Source organism: Balaenoptera ricei, chromosome 6 (genome assembly GCF_028023285.1).
Source record: "Balaenoptera ricei isolate mBalRic1 chromosome 6, mBalRic1.hap2, whole genome shotgun sequence".
Taxonomy (NCBI): domain Eukaryota; kingdom Metazoa; phylum Chordata; class Mammalia; order Artiodactyla; family Balaenopteridae; genus Balaenoptera; species Balaenoptera ricei.
In genome coordinates this window covers 8,095,146-8,119,602 of record NC_082644.1, presented here as the reverse complement: position 1 = coordinate 8,119,602, position 24,457 = coordinate 8,095,146, and the positions used below count along the sequence as shown (strand labels likewise).

At 45.0% G+C, this 24,457-nt stretch overlaps 1 protein-coding gene across 2 annotated transcripts in view; it reads left to right on the top strand.

Annotated features, from left to right (window-relative positions):
* Positions 1–645: 645 nt before the first annotated feature.
* GATA4 (GATA binding protein 4) overlaps positions 646–24,457 on the top strand; it is a 45,988-nt gene continuing 22,176 nt past the window's right edge. For both annotated transcript variants that reach the window (XM_059926204.1, XM_059926203.1), the window contains exon 1: positions 646–1,261. In XM_059926204.1, coding sequence (XP_059782187.1) covers positions 646–1,261 — 616 coding nt within the window. The remainder of the gene's footprint in view (positions 1,262–24,457) is intronic.

Here is a 24,457-nt window from a genome sequence, read left to right as displayed (position 1 = left end):
CTGCAGAACAGCTTCCCGCGGAGTCGGGTGGCCTCCGAAGCCGGGCCCCCGAGAGTGGCGATTTTGTTTGCAGGGCGGGAGAAGCAACCAAGCTTAGGGGAAATGGGCTCTGAAAGCTCTGGATGAACTTATTTCCCTCTTTGTCATTCCCTCTTTAGACTCGGCTGCATCTCGGAGGAAAGGAGCCCGCCCGGCCCTCGGCCTTGGAGCCAGCCTCCCGCACCCTGCACCGCAGGCCGGGGTGTCCTGAAGACGGCGGTGCCGCGCAGCGACAGGCCAGGCCCGCGTGACCCCGGCTGGAGCCCCGTGCCCGCGCCCGGGCGCCATCCCGCGTCTTCGCGACCTCCAGCCCCTGCAGTGGATTCGGCCCCTCCTCCACCACCTCCGGGAACAACCGCAAATTCAATTTGGGATTTTCCTGAGTAAACCAGAGCCTAGAGTCTTTGGCTCAATGCTGGATTTAATACGTATATATTTTTGAAGGATTCGTGTTTTTTTTTTTTTTTAAACCTTTGATTTTTGATCTTCATTTTTGTGACAGCCCCTCACTTGTACATTAGTCGTCTTTTTATTTTTGTATTATTATTTTCTCTCCCCGCACTGCTCCTTGTTCTGAGGACTCGGACGCTGCGAGCGCGCGTGGCGATGTACCAGAGCCTGGCCATGGCCGCCAACCACGGTCCCCCTCCGGGGCCCTACGAGGCGGGCGGCCCGGGCGCCTTCATGCACGGCGCGGGCGCCGCGTCCTCGCCGGTCTACGTGCCCACGCCGCGGGTGCCCTCCTCCGTGCTCGGCCTGTCCTACCTCCAGGGCGGAGGCGGGGGCACCGTGTCCGGGGCCGCCTCGGGCGGCAGCTCAGGGGCCGCGCCGTCGGGCGCAGGGCCCGGGACCCAGCAGGGCAGCCCGGGCTGGAGCCAGGCGGGAGCCGAGGGAGCCGCCTACACCCCGCCGCCCGTGTCGCCGCGCTTCTCCTTCCCGGGCACCACCGGGTCCCTGGCCGCTGCCGCCGCCGCCGCTGCGGCCCGGGAAGCCGCGGCCTACAGCAGTGGCGGCGGGGCGGCGGGCGCCGGCCTGGCGGGCCGCGAGCAGTACGGGCGAGCCGGCTTCGCGGGCTCCTACTCCAGCCCCTACCCCGCCTACATGGCCGACGTGGGCGCGTCCTGGGCCGCGGCCGCCGCCGCCTCCGCCGGTCCCTTCGACAGCCCGGTTCTGCACAGCCTGCCCGGCCGGGCCAACCCTGCGGCCCGACACCCCAATCTCGGTGAGTGCTGAGCGCGCGTCCCCGGGCGGTCCGGGGCCGGGACAGAGGTAGTCCTGAGCCTTGTTTGGGGCATTTAATTTTACACAGGCATGCGGGGGCGGGGGCAGGGGATAGAGCGGCTACGTGAGTTTCCAAGGAAAGCAAACTGGGAGACAGAACCTGGCGGGCGGTAGTGGCGGTGAAGGTCACAGCCCCACGGAACCCAGATTCTGTTTAGTGAGGGCGGGCCTGCCCTCTAGATCCTTTTCTGAAAGGGAGAGACGTCTGCAGGCTGGCCCCGGGCGTCGGGTGTGTCTGGGTCTACGTGCGCCCGGGCAGCGCCCGTGTGTAGGTGACTGCGGCGCCGCCGGGCGACCCGGCTGCACAGCGCTGGGAACACCGGGTTTCTGCTCCCAACTCCTCTCGGCCGTTGCTCAGAATCCTCTGCAGGGAACTGATTACATGGCTTGCGCCCAAGATCTTCTGGGCCATTTGGCGGGCCAGTTGGAGGATCCCTCGGGGGTGGCAGAAGACTTTCCTGTCGGGGAGTTCACACCGGGAACAAATGAGGGACCCTAGCAATGGAGATGGGTTGACCTGGGATCAGTGCCAGGTGGGTGCCTCGGGGCCAGAGCGTGTCGTGACCGTGTGCTGGTCGGCGGGGCATAGGTGCCCAGGGCTGCGTTGGAAGCGCACCCCAGGTCGGTGTCCGGGAACGCGGGGAGCCCAGAGGTGCATCTTTATAATGCCCGACGGAAGTGGAGACTTTGCCGCAGGTCCAAGTGTTCAGCCTCGTCCGGTCCCGAGGGCTGGGGTTAGAAATTACAATCGTAATGGGCACAGTTTTATAGCTTCTTTGAATGTCAGACTTGGCAAGGACGTCAAACGTGTGCCCCTTGCTCCCATTTACAGATGAACAAAATGAAGTCCGAGGCAGGGCTTCGGCGCTTCAGGCTGAGAGAGAAAGGAAGTGGCAACGCTAGTTCAAAATGCAAATGACCTCTGGTCCTGTGGAATTTCAGGAAGGGACGGGATCCGGCTTGGATGGAGACGACTCCTGTAGGGGAGGGGAAGCCCAGACTTGAGCAACAAAGTTAACATTTACTGACTACCTACTAAGTGCTAAATCCTTTCGCATTTGTTCTCACTTTGAAGAGTAAAGCCTGTTCCTCCCCCCAGGTTTCCAGTCTTGGGCTGGCTCCGAGAAGGGTTCAGGCTTTGAAGAGCTTTTAATTTATCCTCAGACCCTGGGTGGCCTGGGGAAGATCCCCAGGGGTGTCCGCCCAAATACACATCTCAGGTAAACTGATTAACCGTGGATGTGGCGCCGGGGCTAGGAGCTGTGGCTCCCAGTTTCCCCCTCCCCGTCACGGGGGAGCCAGACGGCACCCCCAGAGAGGAGGGCCCGCCCCTCCCCAGGCTCCGGAGACTCTCGGGAGGACCTTGAGAGATAGCTGGGCAACATCTCCATACAATGGCAGCTCGAGGTGGGCGTGCTGGGCGCGGGCCCCTCGGGCCGCGCGTTCTCAGAACTCTCCTGAGTTCTCTCTAGAACTCCCTCTAGAACTCCTATTTTAAAATAGCGAGGAATGGTCCACGCAGTTTCACTTCTTCGAACTTGGGGGTGGGGTGGGGTGGGGTGGGGAGGTTGCTTCCTAACCCTTGTGATCCTGGACTGAGAATTTGGTGCTTGGTTAGGGCAAAAAGAGAAGTCTGAAATCCAAAGATGGGGGGAGGATTCTTTGTGGTCATGAGAGTTACAGCCACAACAATGTAAAAAAAAAAAAAAAAAAAAAAAAAGATACTGTGTGAGGAGTGCACACAGTGAGTATTTAGATTCTCAAATGTAACCCATACCAGGCCGGAGGGTGTTGAAGTAAGTAATGTTTCCCACACTCCAGTGTCAACAGATGGCAAGCCGACCTTTAAGGAGGGCCCCCTTGCTGACAAGTGTGGCCTGTCTTCCGGGTGCGTTGTGCTCTGTCCCCACTACTTCAGGAAGTCCCACCTGAAGACAGCCCTGGGGTCCGGCCAAGCAGTTGGATTTTCTCTTCTGTACACAGCCAAGTGTTTTAAGTGGTCAGGTGATGAATGGTTCCACATTACCTATGTGAGGGGACAGGAGGCATGTTGAATTTGTTGGCATTCACATCTCCAGCATGTTCTGCAGGTGGCACTTGCATAACAGCCAGTTAAAAGCAGCATATGTACATGTGCTTTTTATATGTTCCTCCTATCACATGGATCCTCCTGTTAATGCCTGGTAGCTCTATCGAGGACCATCACTGACATGTTAACTGATGCTGAGTGACGGAAGGATGATGACGAGTGATTACTGAGTCCGTGGTGTTTATTGAGAGCTTGCTGTGTGGAGTTGCCACCGGGTCCTAAGATGGCAGTACAGGGTGGAGGTATGACCAAGGCAAACCTAGATTCAATTTCGGGTGCCCCTGTGATCTCGGGCAAGGTACTTACCTCTCTCAGTCTCCTCTCTTTTCCTGTAAAATGGGATGGTTGTAACTACTTTTAGTGTTGTTTTAAATTAGAAAAATAAGGTTTGTGAAGTTCTTGGCTTTGGCACATAAATGATGGCTATTTGAGTAAATAGTCACTATCATGCAGAGTGACCAATTTTTCTGATTTTCTCAAGACTGAGGAGCTTTTTAGGATTGGGGATTTTTAGTGCTAAACCTAGGATAGGCCCCCAACAAACGGGGATAATTGGTCACCCTAAACAGACTTGAAGGCAGGTGAGTGACCCAGCAATGGGCTATGGCCATGAGCTGAGAGCAGAGGAGAGAGGACAGAGGTGTACCTCCCTCTGTCTACGAATCTGGAAGTCTTCACCTAAGTGGTGCCGTCTGCACTTGGTGTTGAAGGGTAAATAGAAGTTTGTCAGGAAAAGTACCTGCAATTTGGAAAGAAAAAAAAAAAAAAAGAAAGAAAGAAAATGCATGCCCTCATTTCCTGTCACACTGTCTGGTACCATGAAATAATAGAACCCAGCCTGGCTTTGTTTAAATGATGTATTTATCACCATAGGTGAAACCACACAGACTAACTCATTCTTCACTCAGAAACTGTCTTTAATTTCAAAGAGGAGAAAGAAGAGACCACCTTTATTTCTCTATGAAGTATTAAGCGTTAGTATTAATAGTAGTTCATATCTTGCCAGAGTTCTTTTGTTGGTTATTGGAATAAGGCAAAAAGCAAAGCAATAAAAGCAAACAGGGGCGTCTGTAGAGCTCTGGACTTAGGGTGGAAGGAACGTCTCTGCCTTGACTGCCATGTATATAAACTTTAATTCATTCCAAGTTCAATACGAGCCCCGACACAACCATTGAATTCATGAATTAGGCTGCACTGATGGAATTATGTGACCTTACCGAGACCAGGTACAGAGTCTCACTCATGTGTAAGTGCCTGGCACATGCTGGGCACTGAGCAAATATTTCAGTGGAGATCCAGGAGGGAGTTGCTGCAGTCCTCTGCCCAGGTCAAACCACACACCACGGCTGCTGAAGAGACCCACGAAGAGACCCACCGGAGGGCTCTGGGGAGGAGTGAGCCGGATGGGAGAGGGTTCCTGAAGCCTTGGGAAACCACTGGAGCAGTTTCCGTTGGAGAAGTCCCAGGGTGGGTAAGAGAGGGAGAGGGTGTCTGTGTATAAATATCTAAAAGGCAAAAGTCTATGTCCTTTTAACTTTGTGTTGCTCTAAGTGAGCAGATATTACGTTTGAGAAGAACACTTTTGCACACAGGATTGTAGTTGTTGAAATGGAATGTGGGCTATGGCTTGTCTTATTCATGAACCCCTGGGCACTGAAAGTGCTTAAGGAGACACCGCGTGGCCATCTGCCAGTGGAGCTGTGCTGGGGACTCTTGCATTTCAAGGGCTCGGGTCTGCGTTGGTGTGCCTGTGAGTTAGCTGTGGCGGGATGATATAGCTGTCTCCTTTTAGAGATCACAATCACAGTTGTTAACGTAGGCATATCCATTTGTCAGAACTCATGGACGTATACTATTAAAATAGGAGTGTTTTATTGTGTGTACATTACACCACAATAAAGTTGATTTTTGTACCAATTAATGCTTGTAAATACTTAAGGCTGAAAAGGAAACTGGAAATTATATGAGAATATGCCTTAAAGAAAATAACATTGTGGTAGATGTTACTGGAAAAGCTATGAAAATATAGTTTATGATGGAATAACAATTCTTTTGTGTAATAGAACAAGCAGTTATATTTTCAAAGGAGTGCAACAATTTTGAATCATTTTAAGGGTTGATTAAAAAAAAATAACACAACGAAATGCATGTATATCACTCAGTGTTAGCCAAATGGTTTCTTTGAAAGCTTTGTCTCATTCACGGTGTTCTAAGAGTTTGTTTAAGGTATAGGTTGGTGGAAAACTCTGAAGTGTTTTCTGGATCTTATGGGGACTGCTTATCAATTAAGCCACTTGCTTTCAGTGCCAGTGCATTTATGTAGGGAACTTTGTGAGATCAACTCATTGTAGGTAGCTTGTTTGGCTAGAGAATGATTCGTCAGTCTTTGAGAAACCAAAGTTGTTTACCTTTCCGTTACCACCCTGAGCAGGTCAGTCAGAGCTGGGGCTGGTCTGTGGTGTTGCCCTGAGAACCATTTAAATGGGGAAGGTGTGTGTGTGGCTGGGGGCGGGGGCGTAGCCAGGGATATGTCACTGCTTCTAGTGAGATCTGTCACCTGCCCAGGGGTGTCCCATTGAAAGGTCAAGCCACATTTGTTAGGTACTTTCTAAGCGCTCAGGTGAAATGATGCACAGGAGACAGCTTTAGATAACACTTTCTTCAGTATCCCTCCCTATTTTTTTTTTTTTTTTTTTACTTAAATGAGCTAAGAAAACAAACATACTCCGAGGTGTGGGGAAACAGGAACTCTGATACCTGTGGATGGGAGTGTAAATTGGTACAACCTTTATGGAGAGCCCTTTGTGATATCTGACAAATTACAGAGTTGATACCCTTGACCTAGAAATTTAACTTCAAGGAATTTATTCTACAAATATAGAATATATTCTGTGGGCACATGTTAGTTGCAGCACTGTTGTGTCGTTGGAAATAATTATTCCAACCAAAATTGGAAATAATCTATATGCGCATTAGGGGACTGTTTGTGTTCACATGGTACATACAAACAATATGATATCTTGCCAGCATAAAAAATTAGGAAGTTCATTATGTAATGGTATGGTATCCTCTTCAAGACATTTATAAGTGCAGGATGTGTGTGTAGCGCTGTATTTGTGTAAAAAAAGAGAAGAAAAGATTATATGCATTTGGAAATATTTAATTTCTCTCTGGAAATATTCACAAGGAATTTGTAGCATTGATTGCCTGTCGGGAATAACTGGAGAAGTGAGGGGAAAGGGTGAGAAAAGGACTTTCACCATCTATGCCTTGGAACTTTTTGAATTTTGAACCACCTTAACCATTTTTCATTGTCCTTTCTGTGCTTCTTTATTAATCCATTAAATAACAAGAAAATACATTTAAAATACAGGGAGGTTAAAGTTAAGATTTACTTTGTTTTGTTTTTACTGCCTTAATTTTTAAGTGTACAGTTCAGTAGTGTTAAGTTGTTGTTTACATTCTTGTGAAACAGATTTTCAGAATTTTTTTGTCTTGCAAAACTGAAAGTCTATACCCATTAAACAACACTCCAAACTTCACCCTCCCCCAGCCCTTGGTAACCGCCGTTCTGTCTCTATGAATCTGACTACTTTATTATTTTTTTAAATAAGTTTATTTATTCATTTATTTTTGGCTGCATTGGGTCTTCGTTGCTGCGCACGGGCTTTTCTCTAGTTGTGGCGAGCGGGGACTACTCTTCGTTGCGGTGCGCGGAGCTTCTCATTGCGGTGGCTTCTCTTGTTGCGGAGCACGGGCTCTAGGCGCTCGGGCTTCAGTAGTCGTGGTTTGCGGGCTCTAGAGCGCAGGCTCAGTAGTTGTGGCTCGCAGGCTTAGTTGCTCCGCGGCATGTGGGATCTTCCCAGACCAGGGCTCGAACCCGTGTCTCCTGCACTGGCAGGCAGATTCTTAACCACTGCGCCACCAGGGAAGCTCAATCTGACTACTTCAGATCTGTCTCTATGAATGTGACTACTTCAGATCCCTCATATAAGTGGAAATCATGCCGTACTCATCTCTTTGTGACTGCCTAATTTCACTTAGCACAATGTCCTCCAGGTTCATCCATGTTGTAGCCTGTGATATGACTTCTTCCTTCTTAATGCTGAATAATGTTCCATTGTATGTGTGTACTACATTTTGTTTATTCATCCGTCATGGACACTTGAGTTGTTTCCTCCTCTTGACTTGTGAATAGTGCTGCTGTGGACATGGGTGTACAAATGGAACCTTTTTAATTTTGAGCCATGTGACTATATTACCAATTAAAAAAACATTAAACCAATTAAATTTTTAAAAAGACATAAGTATTCATGAATTAACTTCCTGAAAGTCTCCCGCCTTTTAAAAAAAAGAGTTCTATATTTAGAGTTTATAGATGTACCGGAAAAGTACTTTAAAACATAAATTGTTATTTACTGAATTCGGCTTTTGATTTTTGCTTATCCAACAGGAGATTCCTTTACCGAGGGGTCAAAAAACCCTTATCCTACTCTCAGTAATGCCTTCTGGGAGCAGATCTCCGTCCACAGTTGTCAGATGTCCCCCCCCTCCCCGAACCCAACCCCACTGACATGACTTCCTAAGATCCCTTCGTGGGCACATACACTGGTGACCTTTCCTGGTGTGGGCACTTCTCCCTCAGGTTATATTGGGGCCAGAATGGAAAACCACTAACCTAGGACAGTGATGGGATTGTGTTAGAAAACCAAATTACCTTCTCCCGAGGCAAGGTAAGTCTTTTAACCAATTCTTTTCAACCTGTCCTTTTAAGACCTTTGAGTTGTACTGAATTTAGAGCTGAAGCAGGTTGCACACATTGCTGCTTCTGTTTGCATAAGAAAGAGGAAGGACCACTGGTTTTTCCATTGCCTTGCTCTAGAAGTGGGCAGTTCTTGCAGGTCCAGGGCTGCTGCTGTTTTAAGATCTTGAAGGGGCCTTTTTGACATCTGAAAGTATCTGTCTGCTGGTGACTTCTCTGACCTACAATCCTGCATGAGGTGCAGTTGATAAGGCTCTCTCATGGCTTGGGAATGAGTATCACTCTGTTATATTGACCTTCTGTGGCCCATGACATGGTCTCATGTAACACACTCCAGGGAGGATTATTTAAACGTTTTATTGGCTACTATAGAGCTACTCTTTTGTCTCCTTCTAAAGAAGGTAAGGGAAGATAATATGAGTGGGGTTATACTAGGAATAACCTCTGACCTGTTTTAATTTATACAAAATAAGTTTACAAGTTTGGGTACATTGATGTTTGGAAACCAACTAACAACTTTCAACTTTTTAGGGATAGGAACCTATATCTTGTACCATACATGCATATGTATATGTATATATATATACACACACACATATATATATATATGTATTGTGTACTGTGCATACATGCAAGTAAGTTGGATCCTTTCTCAAGGGTCAATGAGGAAGTTGTCAGGTAACAGGAACTTTTAAGTCCTTCTTGAGAATTAGATATTGTGATCTCCATTTTGCAGAAGAGGAAACTGATGCTCAGACTGATTAATCTGCCCCAATTCCTGCTGGTAGTAAACAACAGCTCTGGCTTAGAACCCAGGTAAGTCCCACTTCCAGGACCATGCTTTTTCCCTGTTTGCCACACTTTGCATTTGCCAAGCTTAAGGGCCCTCCACTCTTCAGATCCAGGAGGTACGTGGTGTTTGAAGGACTCAAGTAAACTTCAGGAGTTTCTATTACTTTGCTCACTACCTGCTCCCTCTCCCCAGTGTGGTTTCTCTTCTGTGTTGTCCTGTTTCCCACCAATGTCTCTCCATCTCATTCTGATACTACAGAACTTGCAATGCCAGGAATCCCTGCCTCACACAAGCTTCCTTTCAGCATCCTGATGTGGGTGTGCGGAGAATTAAAGAGAGATTGCCCAGAATTCAGACCCTCCAAACTAGAAGATTCTTCTTCCTCTGGGGGGACTGTTGGCTGCAGGAGAAGAGCAAAGCCGTGTGGCTCTCTCAAAAGTCCCTTTTCTTAAGGAAACTAGAACCATCTTCTCCGTATTCCCTTTTCTCCGAAGGTCGGAGCTAAGAAAGGAGGAGAGGAATCACAGCGATTATATTTTTTAATGAAGATGAGAATAGGGGCATGGATCAAGACAGTGGATAAAACCCCAGGCTGGAAGAGCCCATGGAATTGGTCTGAGCTGATCACAGAAGCCATGAGTGGAAGCTTTCTCGTTTCTGGCAGGGGGCCTAGGGTTTTATCTATTGCTACTCTGTAATCAGAACTGAGCCAGGATATTTAAGCCTCTTATCTGAATGAAGGGAATTTGGTTTTCTGGCCTTCAGTACTTTGCAGGAGCCCCCAAATTGCCTTCATGTCTTTAAATATCTTTTTTTTTTTTTTTTTTTTTTGCCAAAGGAGGAATATAATCCAGACAGGTAAGCCATGGCATGTGGTTCACCCTCTGCAAATGGAATGAACGTGAGGATGTCTTTCACTCTGTGTTGAATCATCATAGATGGACTTTATTTTGGAGGATGAGAAATCAAGGAGTTACCACCAGAATACGGTGGGAAGTTTTGAGGATTATTAAGCCACAGGCTTTGGGATTCGTCAGTCACAGATCCAGTTTTGCTTCTTAAAATTGAATTAAATCCTTAAAGTATTTTTTTAATCCTTTTTTTCTTCCTAGTTTATATCTCCATTTCTACTTCTAGAAATCCAGTCAAACTTTATCAGCTCCATTCAGTATTGATCGATAGCAACTGGTGAGCAAGTTAATTATAATCGCAGAATAAACGCTGAAGTCTCAAAGTTCACCACTTTTGCAATGTTTCCAAACCCCTCCGGGACCGTGCCAAGAGACTCTCATTGACACATTCAGAGCAGGTGTGGGAGTTTGAACCCAGGCAGACAATCGGATCTGATTCAAGACAACTCAATTTGGCTTCTTATCTGCAGCTTTTCCTATCTTCTGATGTCTGTCATTTCAGATAAAAAAAAGTTCAGTCAACTGAGCTGGGAAATGGCAAGTTACATTTTCTTCTGATAAAAGTTTTCTAGTTGCTGTTTTATCAGATTGGGTTGAAATTGTATGTGTTTCTGTCAAGGTCTGCAATGACCTTTTCAGATATTTTATCAGGTATTAGGTGGGGAAACCTCTTTTTTTTTTTTTCTTTCTTTCTTCGACCTAGCAGAGAATGACCTGACTTCCAAGATCATAAATCAAACCAGGCAAAGAGAGGCAATAATACAGGTTACCCATCAAAATTGAGTAGGCGGGGGAAAACAAACAACAAATAAAACCTTTCGCTAGCATATAGAGAGAACTTAACTTGACCCGAAATAAAGAATGTGGTTCTCACAGTGTACACTTAATAGGAAAATACTGCTTATTTGAAAAAAGAGAATGTTTTCCAGGTCAAAGATGGCTTCAGAAAAACAAACAGTTTTTTTTTCAAATAGTATCAGTAAAACTTAATTATTTTTCTTTTATTAAACTCAATGTATATTTACTATGGAGAAATGAAAAACTCATATAAACCAATGCACAGAATTTGTAATCTTACCATCCAAAGATAACCACTGTTAGGCATTAATCCTTGGCTTCTTAGTTACCATACATATACAGGCATGTGTATATCTATATATTTAAACAGTCATAAAAGTTACTGTTTAGTTATTTCAGCACTGAAGAAAGTTTTTTATAAGATTGGTGACCCAGACTGGCTCCTGAAGACTGGTCTCTTAAATAGAGCAAAACTGGGAAATTGACCGAAAGAACTGCCAATAATAAATAGCCAATCAAATGGGAGCGTTGTGTGTAAAAGCATAGTTTTTCAATCTTATAGTATGTTACGTTTAGCCATTTTAAGGCTAGAGCATACTTATAAGTTTTAAGTGGTTGCCCCCTTGAAGTGAGGTGACCAGCTGCAGAATGTGTTGACTTGTGAGGCTCTGATTTGTTGGGAAATGTGAGCAAGTAGCTTTCAACCCACTTTTTAGAAGGGGGGTCAATGAGGTAAATCAGTATCAGTCCAGCACCGAGGGTTCCTGGGATCCTGTCTCCTGCTCTAATCTGCCTGCTGTGTGACTTCGGACAACTTACGAAGCCCCTCTGAGCTTGAGTATCTGCCCTGGTAAGGTTAAGAAATCAGGCCAGGCACAGAAATAGTGAGAAGGGGTATTTAAAATCCAGGGTCTGGGAATTCCCTGGCGGTCCAGCGTTTGGGACTCCGCGCTTTCACTGCCGTGGGCCCAGGTTCAATCCCTGGTCGGGGAACTAAGATCCCTCAAGGCCCACAGTGGAAATAAATAAATAAATAAATAAATAAATAAATAAATAAATAAATAAAATCCAGGGTCTGATGGCAGTGCCCATGACAATAGTTCATGCTGGCTGTTACAGCAAAGCTACCATAGTAACGTGTCACCTTCCTGACCTTGTCTGGCATCCACTTGACTTCATGCAGTCTGTGTAGAGCAGGTTTCCATGGCTACCTGCCTCATTTTAAGCAATAGGATCTGTGAAATTTCAAGTTTGATGGGCCAATTTTATTTTTTCTTATAAAATACTTAATTAACTACTAAAATGTAAAAACAATGGTGGGAAACCATGGGTTAAGTGACCTCAGAGTTGGTCTCAGTTTGTGGTTCCTTTGGTTTTGTTTTTCTGTTATTAACTAAACCCATTCAGTGTCTAAGGTCCCCGCAGGCCGTGGAGATCCACAGAGGGTAGAGCTCTGTTACAAACACCGGCACCAGACACATCATTTGCCTCATCAGCCAACCAGCCAACACATATTTTTTTCCTGCTTCCTGTGAGCTGAGCACTTGTTAGGCTTTGGAGATCGAAAACGAACAAGGTGGTCTCTGCATCCCAGGAGCTTACAGTCTGGCAGGGGAGGTAAAAAAAAAGTGAGAGTCTGGGTGTATGGAGGGCTATAGCGGGGTAAATCTGGGTTCCACGTGCGTCTAGGATGCCAAACCGACAGAGACCAGGCTTCCTGGAGGAGTGGACTCCTATAGGGAGTCTGAAACGATGGTTAGGAGTTCGCTGCATGGGAGGAAGGACATGGTAAGCTGAGGACATCTCTTGAGTTGGCTATTCTGCAGTGTCGGGGGGCGGGGTGAGGGGGCCACGCAGCAAGCAGAGGTATCTGGAGAGTTCGGACTTGGCCTCGGGAAGAGAAGACTTAGACAGTGGAGGGGCAGGATTCAAGTAGCGTTTTGGATATATCATTTTGGTTATAGTGTAGAAAGGCTAAAAATAGTGGCTCTTGTTTGTTTTGCTTTTGCCTCGCTCTTGCAAGGTGATGACCGCCTTCCCGCTGCATTTCTGCACCTGTTCCCACTTGGAGAAAGATGTCTGATGGAAAGGAAGAGACACGCTGTGAAGATGTTGTGCAGGAACTGTGTGTCTGTGCGTGCTTTAGCAGTAGGGCACAGTGAGGCTGGGCGGCTTGTGTCCAGGCTGAGGTAGAAGAAGGGGCAGAAATCCAGGCTGATTCTAGTTCCCAGACCAGATCCCTGCCCTGGGAAGGATGGGGACGTGGCTGATCTGACCTCAGAGGTGGGGTCCCACCCTCTTCTTCTCAGTGATTCTGCCCGTAAAGGTGAGGTGTAAAGGGCCAGGAGTGGCCTGAATAGGAATACAGATAATTACAGGGGAAGATACTGTTTATGCAGGTGTGCAAAGCCAGATGCCACAGCACCTACCTCCCAGGAGGGTTAGAGGTGAAGATGAAGACTTTAAGTTCAATTCCTGCCTTTTAAACAAGTTTTTAAGAATATGTTAAATTTCGGGCTTCCCTGGTGGTGCAGTGGTTGAGAATCCGCCTGCCAATGCAGGGGACATGGGTTTGAGCCCTGGTCCGGGAAGATCCCACATGCCACGGAGCAACTAAGCCCGTGTGCCACAATTTAAAAAAAAAAGAATATGTTAAATTTCAAACATATGCAAAAGTAGAGAGTGTCTACTCATCCCCCAGCTTCAACAAATGTCAACTCTCGGCCAGCTGTATTTCATCTGTGTCCACACCCCCCCCCACCCCCGCATTCCCCTACACTAGGTTATTTTGAAGGAAGTTCCAGACAACTTATCATTTTATCTCTAAATACTTCTGTCTGTATCTCTAAAAGATATAAGGACACTTTTAAAAAAAATATGGCCCCAAGACCAGTATCACTCTGATACAGTTAACCACCACTCCTTAATATCATTAAATATCCAATCGGTGTTCAAATTTCCCATTTGTCTAATTTTCTTTAACAATTTGTTCAAATCGGGATCTAAATAAGGTCCATACGTTGGCTCTGTTGATGTCTCTTAAGTTTCTTTTAACCTATAGTTCCCCTTTTACTCTCTCTTCTTCTTCCTGGAATATGTTTGCTAAAGAAACTAGGCTTTTCCTGTAGGTTTCCCACAGCCTGGATTTTGTTGATTGCATTCCCCTCATTCAACATGTTCCTCTGTCCCCTGTTTTTCGTGTAAATCTGTGATTGGAAAAATAGGCTAGGTAATGTTCAGCGGCCATTGACGGTCATTGCCTAGATCTGTTATTTCATCAGGGGTTGCAAACGGTCGCATTCTAACGCTCTCATTCCTTCTTCATTTATTAGCTGAAATACGTCTATAACAGTAAAAAAATTTTTTTTTTAGTTTATCAAATATTTGGTTACCCTGAGATACAGTTTGTATAGGAAAGGCAGGATAAATGCTTGCTTCTTTCACTTTACTTCTCAGTGTTCAAAATAATGAATTAGTTCCCTACCATCCTTCCAAGATTACCAGTGAAATAAAAACTTTTTAGTATCATTAAGAACTCATGGATTTAAACAGATATGATGTGTTTTATTCCATGTCCTTATTACCCTGATTGATGTTCACATTGTCCCATCTTTTGCCAGTGGAAACTTGTCCAAATTGGCTCCTGAGTTCTTTTGACAAAATCTTGGTTTGATCCTTTCCTACTTTCCATACTACAAAATGTTCCAAGTGCTTATGCGTTTTCTCCTCCCAGACCTGGGTTTGGCTATCTCTCCAAGAAACCCTGACTCCTTTTAGTGAGAAATGGTATTTGGACACCACTCTTAGAGTTGGCTCTGCTAGTTGTGCTTTTTGCTGTTGGGTTAGTCATTCAGTATAGAGAGTTAGGAAATACTTCCCCCGTCCACCTGAAGATAAGATAAAATACATCATGTGTGGATGCTAATACTTCCAATTCAAATTTAGGACTGAAAGGCTTTCACTTCCCTTTATGCATCCTTTTTTTTAACTGTCGTAAAATTTACACAACATAAAATTGACCATTTTAACAATTTTTCAGTATCATTTCAGTTGGCATTAAGTGCATGTACATTTTTGTGCATCCATCACCACCATCTGTCTCCAGAACTTTTTCATCTCCCCCCCAGTGAAACTCTGTATCCATTTCCTCCTCTCAGCCTCTGGCAGCCACCATTCTCTTTTCTGTCTCTAGGAATTTGACTATTCTAGTTACCTCATGTAAGTGGAATCATACAGTGTTTGTCCTTTTGTGTCTGGATTATTTCACTTAGCGTCTGTCCGCAGGTTTCATCCATGTTGTGGCCTGTGTCAGAATTTCCTTCCTTTTAAAGACTGAATACTATTCCATTGTACGGATAGAACACATTTTGTTTATCCAGTCATCTGTTCACGGACACTTGGGTGGCTTCTGCCTTTTGGCTATAGTGAATCATGCTGTTTGTACACCTGTGTACCAATATCTATTCAAGTCCCTTCTTTCATTTCTTTTGGGAATATACCCAGAAGTGGAATTGCTGGATCATGTGGTAATTGTGTGTGGTTTTGAGGTACCACCATACCGTTTACCGTGGCAACTGCACCATTTTACATCTTTCCATCTTTAAATCTTTTCAGCCACACCAAGAATCTCATCCTCAAAAACCCCAACATAATTCCTCGTTTGCTTTATGCCATAACATCCGTAGAGTCTGAGGAAACCAGTACCAACGCTAACCTTGACACTCGGTTACTGAAACCTGCTCTGTCTGTTTTGGTCGTTCCTTGCCTTTTGGCTTCGGCTTTACCTCCAGTGTTTCCAGCTCTTGGCTTTGGGCTCCTCTGCCACTACACGAGCTGGTTGCTACGGCAACTCGCCCGACCTCCTGCTTCTCGATGCAGTGCTCCACCGCAGAGGACCACCTTGGGCATCTTGAATATCATCCGCCACATCTTAGACCTTTTCCCGGTGCTCCAGCGGCCTGGTTGTCCTTTAGGGAGTGGCAGAGTTGACACAGTGGGGACAGATGTGGAGGACCTTGAAAGTCAGGTAGAGGAGTTTAGGACTTTATGAATAGAGGCAAACATAATTGAAGCAGTAAATTGGGAATACATACACGCAGAGGTGTGTGTGTGTGTGTGTGTGTGTGTGTGTGTGTGTGTGTGTGTGTGTGTGTGAGAGAGAGAGAGAGAGAGAGAGAGAGGGGCTGGCATGGAGACAGAAGGCCTCTGGTTCAGTTAGAGGCTGTCAGAGGCTTTCTCTAGCCTGGATAACGAGTGAGTGATGGCAGAGGACATGGAAGGAAAGGCCTGAGATGTCACCAGGCCAGACTGTTCCAGGAAAGGCATGGGTGAAGACAGTGGTATGTGTCAGACAGCTTCCATGTGCCCCTCGTTCCCCAGTTTACATGGGCTGGGGGTGGTCATCCCCCAGTCGCTGGCCCAGAGGTGGCATCTGAGTTTGCTTCCCTGCTCTGGGAATCTGAGCTGTTCCTCCACCATGCTGCCCTTCCACTTAGCTGATAATCTCCCGGTGGGAGTGGGGGTGAGAAAGAGGGGACACTGGATCGAGGTAGGAATCCTGGATTTGAGGCCTCACATCCCTGACCTGTCGTGTGGACCAGGCCAATGTCACTTCTTCCCTTGTCTGGGATTCCACTTCCCCGTCAGGAACACACACCCCTTACCCACAGTGCCTTGATTTGCTGCATTGAAAAAGTCTGGAGGAACTTGTGAATAGGGAGTTGAGTAAACTGTTAAGTAGAATTTCTCACCCGCACATTCCCATTTAAGGCCTGGGGAATCGGAGGCGTCACTTCCCCCTCTGCCTGGTAACCTCTGACTGCTGGGACAGCCCGGGGAATACATGGCCCTTCTAAGAGAGGGCACCGAGGAGAGCTGGGAGGCTCTTATTTGACTGCTTTCCTGTGGAGAGAAGGGCAAATTGTACTGTATTCCAGAGAATCCCTGGGTTTTACTGCTTAGGCTTGGAGAGTCTTGGCCTTTGATGGCAAGGCCAAGATGGTGGGAGCTTCTGAGCTCAGCTCTGAACTCCAGAGGCCAGACTGTCTGCTGTCTGTCATGGGGAAGAAGCGCCTTGGCAAGCCACCTGGTATCTTATGGTCTCATTTTTCCTTCTACCCTAGTAATTCCACAATGGCTTTTTCATGCAAACAACTTTGGTCTCTTCTTCTCACTCACCTGCCTGTGGAAGAACCGGAAGCAAACAAGGAAGAATCAAAGAAATCAGGTTCACACTGCCTCTTGGCAGCCAAGAGGGAGCAGAGGTGGATCTTGTCGTGAATGCAAGAGAGCTGGGGTGGGCTCGTCTCTCCAGGCAGGCTTTGACTCACCTACAGGCAGAATCCCTGAGAATTGTACACAGCCAGCGTTCTCACCGTTTCCATGGTGCTATCCTTTTATTTGGATTATAGTTCTTCTAGACTGAAAGTGTTTCCAGGGCAAGAATTATACCTCACTCAGTTTGGGGTCCATGATACGATTACATGGTAAATACTAAGTAAACGTTCATTATCTGAAAAGATAAAATCAGGAATTCATCACAAAGTATATGGCCCCTCCGGCTCACATACTCATACCTGCAGTCCGGCCCACTGAGACTGGCTGGGAGGAGGGAACCATCCTTGTAAAAGGAACCTGACGGGGAGGGGTCCAGGGACGAGCATGGCCCCATCATGATCGTTTTACAGGGAGAGGGATCTGGTGAGACTGGGGGGTGGGGAGGGGAGGATACTGAGGAGCTGTAAGAATCATGCTCAGGCAGCCCAAACCTAGGAGGTGGGGGGAGAGAGGAGAGCAGACAAAACTCTAGTGATGTGTTCTCAAAGGTAACAACAAGGAAACAGGGCATCTAAGGGTAGGACAACGTACTGGACATGGTGGGCCAGAGACATGGGGGAGGGACAGTCAGGTGGGATGTCCAGGAGGCAGGTGGCCCGGGCTGGAGTCTGGGATCATCACTCTGTTTGAAGCCATGAGAACAGGAGAGAGCCCCCAGGGTCATGGGGAGAGTGACAGGGGGCTGGCGGGGGCAGTGCTGGCCTCTAGCAGAGGTGGGAGGGGTAACAGGTAAGAGATACCTGGCAAGAGGAGCTAAGAAAGGAAGCTGAAAAAATCGACAGTTAACGTGCCCTCCATTTTCACCTTGCAAAACCCACCTGAACTCATTCTTTGATCCTGCGATGCTCTGCTGAGCCCTGATGGTGCCCCCTAAGGCCCCCCAGAGCCTTCACATCCTATCAGAATTCCGGCCCTGGAGCCCATCTCCCCCTGCCAGTGTATGGAGACTTGCAGAATTTCGCTCATCAAGTTTGTCCTTTCCAACCCGTTGAGTGCCTGAATCCACTCTTTTCCCTCCTCCTCACTGTGAATAGATTCCTTGAGGTCCTTCTTAGAGAGCCTCTTAAGGCACCAGGGAGAGTTTTGTATATACGGGTAACCGCCTCTCAACCTCATCATAACAAATGGGCTCAGGAACTCAAAGATTCTCTGTAGAAACAAACTCTCCCGTCAGACTCTGTTTAAAGGGCATAAGTGCCTGTTGATTTGGGAGGCTGGTCTCTGCCTGCCTGAAGTGCTTCACAGAAGTGACAAGACACTCTCCTTCAGGGAATGTTGATATTAAGTTTCCTGCCCTGTGTAAACACATCTCCAGGAATGGCATTAATAAAGGGGACCCTTTTCCCAAGACAAAGCAGAAGGGGCGGCGGGGGCGTGGAGAAGGACCAGGAGGACGGATCTGCCGGGCCAGGGAGAGCTGGCCGAGCGCACCGTCTGACCAGCTGTTCTCGGTGAAGGCAGAGCCCGTTAGCCGGGCTGTTTTTCGTCATAGTCACAACTCTTGCTTATATTTCTTGTTGGGACGTCCATCTTTTTACTGTTTGGCAGCTGATAACAGGGAGACAGAAGAGGCTTGTGGTGGAGGGAGCAAGTCAGGAGTCAGACACTTGATTTAAAATTCTGGCTTTACTACCCATTGCAATGTTCCCCACTTTTCACGTCCGTAAAATTGAATAGAAGCCACTTCATAGGGTCATGGTGAGTAATAGGAATGATGTTTATAATGCATAGTACCTGACATGCGGTAAGCATCCTTAATGTTAGTCACTAGTCACCTGTTAGTAAATGTTCACTGTTATCATTAAACATATTATTTCAAATAGGATTTTTCGGTTCCACTAATGAAAGGTTAGGTTGCCAGGTGGAATTAAATGAGGGTTTTGTATTTGTTCGAAGTTGCCTTCTTTCTCAGTATTAGTCTACATTTAGGGACATAGACCCCATATCCAACTTAATGTCTGTAATTTCTTCTACATACGGGGGCACATGTCCATAAGCAGGGGCACATGGGGCTTGTAGACACCTGAAGAGTGACTTTTGTCATAGCTTTGGAATGTCTTTTAAATCCTTCCGAGGAAGGTGGAGCCAGTTGTCTGCCTCCAGCGAGAGCTGAACAAAAGGGACAAAACGAAGAAACCGCTTGGGTTCCACTTAGAAAGGAAGAAGGGTTGTGTGGTGTGGCTGTGGAGGGTATGTGTCCTGAGGAGGCGTGGCTGGGGTCTGTCGCTGGGAATCTGACAGTAAATGAGAACCCCTTCCGCCTTGAGCTGCTTCAGTGGGGTCTTCCCTGGGGTCCAAGTCCAGCATCACTTGGTTAACATCATCATGGGAATTCAGGGAATTGTGTGTGCTGAGGCCACCGCACATGTGCCTGAACAGCTCTTGAGGCTGGGCTACTTGGGCAGTCTTCCTTCCCTCGGGATCTTGCCGCCACAGGATTTTCCTTTTGTCTTGGCTTTTCTGAAGTTGCTGCTACCTCTGAGTTTCTTTCTGGAAGACAGAGCCATAGGAAGACCCTGCCATGAGGAATCTCCCCAGCTGGGCCAGCAAACAGGAGCCATAGTGGTCAAGATCTCACTGATTTATTTGGCTGTTCAGTGCACGGCTCTGCATTTGTTCCTGATTTTTAGCTTTTGTGTGTTTGTTTTTTTGTAAAGATGAATAAATAATTGATTTAAAAGAGAGAGACACAGTGGCCAAAAGGAGGAAGCAACCCAAGTGTCCATAGACAGATGAGTGGATACACAGAACATGGTGTGTATATGTACAATGTGCAGATTCTGACACAGGCTCCAGCACGGATGAATCTTGAGAACATTATGCAGAGTGAAATAAGCCAAAAAACAGTGCATGATTCCACTTACATGAGGGACCTAGAGTAGTCAGATTCATAGAGACAGGATGGTGGTTGCCAGGGGCTGAGGGGAGAGGGGAGTAGTTATTTAACGGGTACAGAGTTTCAGTTTAGCAAGATGAAAAGAGTTCTGGAGATGGGTTGTACAACAATATGAATATACTTAACACTACTGAATTGTACACTTAAAACGGTTAAATGGTAATTTTATGTTTTGTGTATTTTACCTCTATTAAAAATAAAAAACAGAAAGAGAGACAGTGTAAAAGCTTAGCAAGTCCCCAACACTGCATACTATTTGCCTCCCCAAAGGTATAAGCAGTATTAATCTAAGAGTTGGTAGTACTATCTCTCCTGAACTTGTTCTATGAGATTGCTTTTCTGTAGCAGCTTCACACTTTTCCTGAGATGTCTGCCAAGTTTGTGAAAGTTGTGAAAGGATGGGTTGAACTACTAGACCTTTGTCATCAAAAACGGTCCAGGGGCGCTGGGATTCAGCTGCTGCGCTTCAGGTGGGGGAAAGAAGAGCTGAGAGCTGGGTGCTGTGTGGCCCCCAGTGTGGAGAAACTCCGCTTCTTTATATGTAATTTGTGAATGTCTGCTTGGCCTCAGAGTTCTGAGACTAGAGTGAAAAAAGGAGAAAGAAAGTAAAACTAACCCAATAAACAAGGTATAAAATATACCCTGATCTCCATGTGTTTATAACTTGGTTTAGGAACAAAATATAGTTTGGAAGAAAAGAATGAAATAATACCAAGAGATGTAAATGACACTCCAAGACAAGGATACAAACAGGCAATTGAAGATCAATGTGATTAATTGCCAAATAAACCCATGGAAGCATCGGGTTAGTCTAGGAAGGCTAGTGACAGGAAGAGGAAGAGCAGGTGGCAGGATGTGAGAAGGATGCTTTTACAGTGAAGAAGCGGGTAGAGACTTTCTGTGGAAGACAGCAGAGTAAAGTATGCCTTCTGCCCTTCCTCCCTGAATACTGATGAATCAGATGAAAAGAACCCTCAGAATACAGTAAAAATTTCATCTCCGGTGAAACTAGGAAAATTCCCTCAACGACAGAAATACTCTCAAATATAATGGAAATTCAAACCACATCGAGGGGAAGACTTGGAGAGCTGACCCATACCCCTCAGATTTCCAGCCCATGTAAATTTACCTGGTAAGAAAATAGATGAGATGGGAAAGGAAGAGCCAATGTTTTCATTATTTGCAGATGAAATAGTCAACTTTGGTAAACAAATATGTAAGATCACTGTGGAGAAAGCTATAAAACTTAAAAGACATATTTTTAAAAGACATGGATAAATGGGAAAAGATACTATGTTCTTGGATTGGAAAACTTAGCAGTATTCTTTCTTCCAAATTCCCCCCCAAACAAAATCTGTAAATTTAATGCAGTCCCAGCAAACATCCCAACAGGCTTTCTTAAATACAACTCATCAAGCTGATTATAAAATTTATGTGGAAGAGTTATTGTGCAAGAATAGCCAAGATAGTTTTTATAAAGAAAACGTAGGAAGGGAGAACTTGTCCTATCAGAAATCAAAACAAGTGAAAATAAACAGGTACTGGCACAGAAATTAAGGCAATGACGTTCATTACAGCCCTGCTGTATGTAATGGTGAAAAATTACTTGCTGAAATACAGCCAAGGCATTAGGAAAGGGGAAGCTATGGTACAAAAAGACTGGCATTAAATGATGTGTCCTTTCAGGTATCAAAGTACAGCTAAACAACTGTGGGAATTATGGATTAGAACATAAATGTTTTGTACCTTTACAGTGTAAAACTAATAAATCCTCTTAAAAGAGTGAGATAGATCTGTACTGATATGGGAAAGTATCCAAATACATGCATTTCCGTGAAGAAACTAAACTGCAGAAGAGTCTGTGTGGTATGATCCCATTTGCGTTCAGGGCAGATGGCACTGTTCTTCCAGGTGTCCCTTCCCGGGGCAGAATTATATCCCCCCACCCTGATAACATAGGCTTGCCTATGAGACTTGCTTTGATCAATGACATGTGACTAGAAGTCACTTGTGCAGATTCCAGGCACAGCTTTAAGAGTCATTATGTAGTTCTGACATCACTTTTTGCCCCCGCCATGAGGCTTGTATGACCCAGACGGAGGTTGCACCTTCAGCCTGGGTCTTGGAGTGAAGCACACATGTATAACAGAACTGCAGCCAACTTGCAACTGACATGTAATGTGAGCAGCAGAAAATAAATCTTTAATATAGTAAGCCACTGAGATTCTGGGATTGTTTGGTACAGCATAACCTAGCAAAAGCTGTCTGATACATTGTTAAACAGCACCAAAACCAAACATAAGTGTTTTCTGAATATATATATTTTTTTCTCTTTAATTCATCTATATCTGTTACAAGTTTTAAAGCAGAATGTGACTTGAGCACTGCATTCCAATTCACAAAACTTGGCTCTGAGTTACTTTTCAAGGACTTTACAACATGTCTAGGTAAGCTTATAATTTTGCTACTCTAAACAATACTTTTCTTTGGAAAGCAAGTCCAGTGGATAGTTACTCCCTTCAAGTTGGTTCAGTTTAACATACTAATTTCTAGAAGCCTGGCACATGCAGTCAGTAACTACAGGGGATGGAAGGTTTTGAACATGTCTATTACGTGCCTAATATATCCTAGAGATATGTACAAGGATGCCTGTTGCAGCATTTATTACAGCAAAAATTGAAAACTACCTGAATATACATCAATAATGAAATTGACAAACTAAATATGATATGTGAATATAATGGAAAACTATAAAGCAACTCAAATAAAGTAGCTCCACATGTATCAACATAATTAAAACACAGAAGCATATTAATAAGCAAAAATAAAACTTAAGGATACAAATCATGTTATTTCTATGAAGTTTAAAACATGCAAAAAAATTATATATTGCTTTTAAAAAAGTATGCACATATATTACCAGAGTAAAAACATTCACGTGAATGATAAACCTGTTCAAGATAGAGGTTTTTTTCTACTGAGGGAAGGAGGAGACAGGGATCATGGGATGGATACACAGGAATCAACTATTTGCAGTGCTTTATTTCTTTTAAAAATCAGAAGAAAATATGGTAAAATGTTAATAAGATTTAACAAAGCTAGGTGCTGGCTTCAGGAGTGTTTTAATATTCTTTTCTTCTCAATTACTGAAATATTCCATGTTTTTTAAAAAGTAAATTTGTAAACATGATGTACAATGTGAGGGCATTCATGTAAATTAAAATTTAAATTTATACAAAGCCATACTTATAATGTTCAGAGGTACGTATATATGTGTGTAAGAGTATAAAAATGAATTGGAAGAATATACACTAAATTCAAAATAGTGGTTGGTTAAGAGATGGTGATAGGGAATAAAAGGGATTGTTATATTATTTTTGGTACTTTTCTGTAATTCTAAATTTCTAAAAATGAAAATTATAATTAATAACAGAAAATGTCTGGAAATAGAAAATTTGTTAGCCACCATTGCCTCTGAGGAGTGGGATAATGGTAATGGTGGAGACTTTTATTTTTCATGTGACATCTTTCTGTACTGTTTGAATTCTTTTTTTTTTTTTAACATCTTTATTGGAGTATTGTTTGAATTCTTATAGCAGTTATGATGTTTACAATTTAAACATAAATTAGGGGGAAATAAATAAATAAATAAATATATGAGAAGAGTTACAATGTAGTGCCAAGTTAGATGATTCAAAAAGTAGGGAGCTAGAAATCATCTTTTCCAAATATTTCATTTTTGAGTTGAGGAGACCAGAGCAAGACAGGTAACATTACTGTTGCTGAACATTTTGGCCTCCAGTTGCTTCTGGAATTGGTTCTCATTACTCCCAGCCTTTAAATCTGGTCAATGTAGTTTGTGATATTGAAGCAAAGGCTGGACCCCATTCACATCATAGGCAGAGGGTCCTGAGAAACACTCCTGCAGCTATACTTCTGTGCCCTCTAGTGGTTGGAGGACTTTCCTCAAGGCCGCTGTGTGTAGATATAGATACGTCCAGGGGGATTTGGGAAGAGTCTGGTTCATCCTTTCACCCAATCAGCTGCACTTCTCTGTCTTCTTACGTCAAGCTTCCTAAATAAGATTCTCTTTGAAGAAATGGATCTGCAGCTTAAAAAAAAACAAGTGACATCAAAATCACTGGTGCAGAGTCATTTATACATTTGATCTGATACTAATCTGGATAATTTTCAAACTAGGAAGGCCCGCGATATGTGGTCTGACACCCCCATTTTACAAAGAAGATCCTGGTCATAGGCGGGTACAATGAGTGCTGCCTGGGTCCACTGCTTAGGGAGGGACACCGACTCCTGGCCCTGCTGTAAGTGATCTTCATCCTTATTTTTTGTTTTGTTTTATGTCAAGTGAACTCAAAGCTAAACAGAGCCCTCCTGACTCTCCTTAGAATCACATTTCATGCAAAAAGCTTGCAGGGTAACTAGGTGGATTAGCAGGAGAAGAAGATATAAAGTGCTGGTGATTGAGTTTAACCTTAGTTTGATTAAATAATCCCCACGAAAGCCCCAGAGGGGGAAATAGTCCCGTGTACAC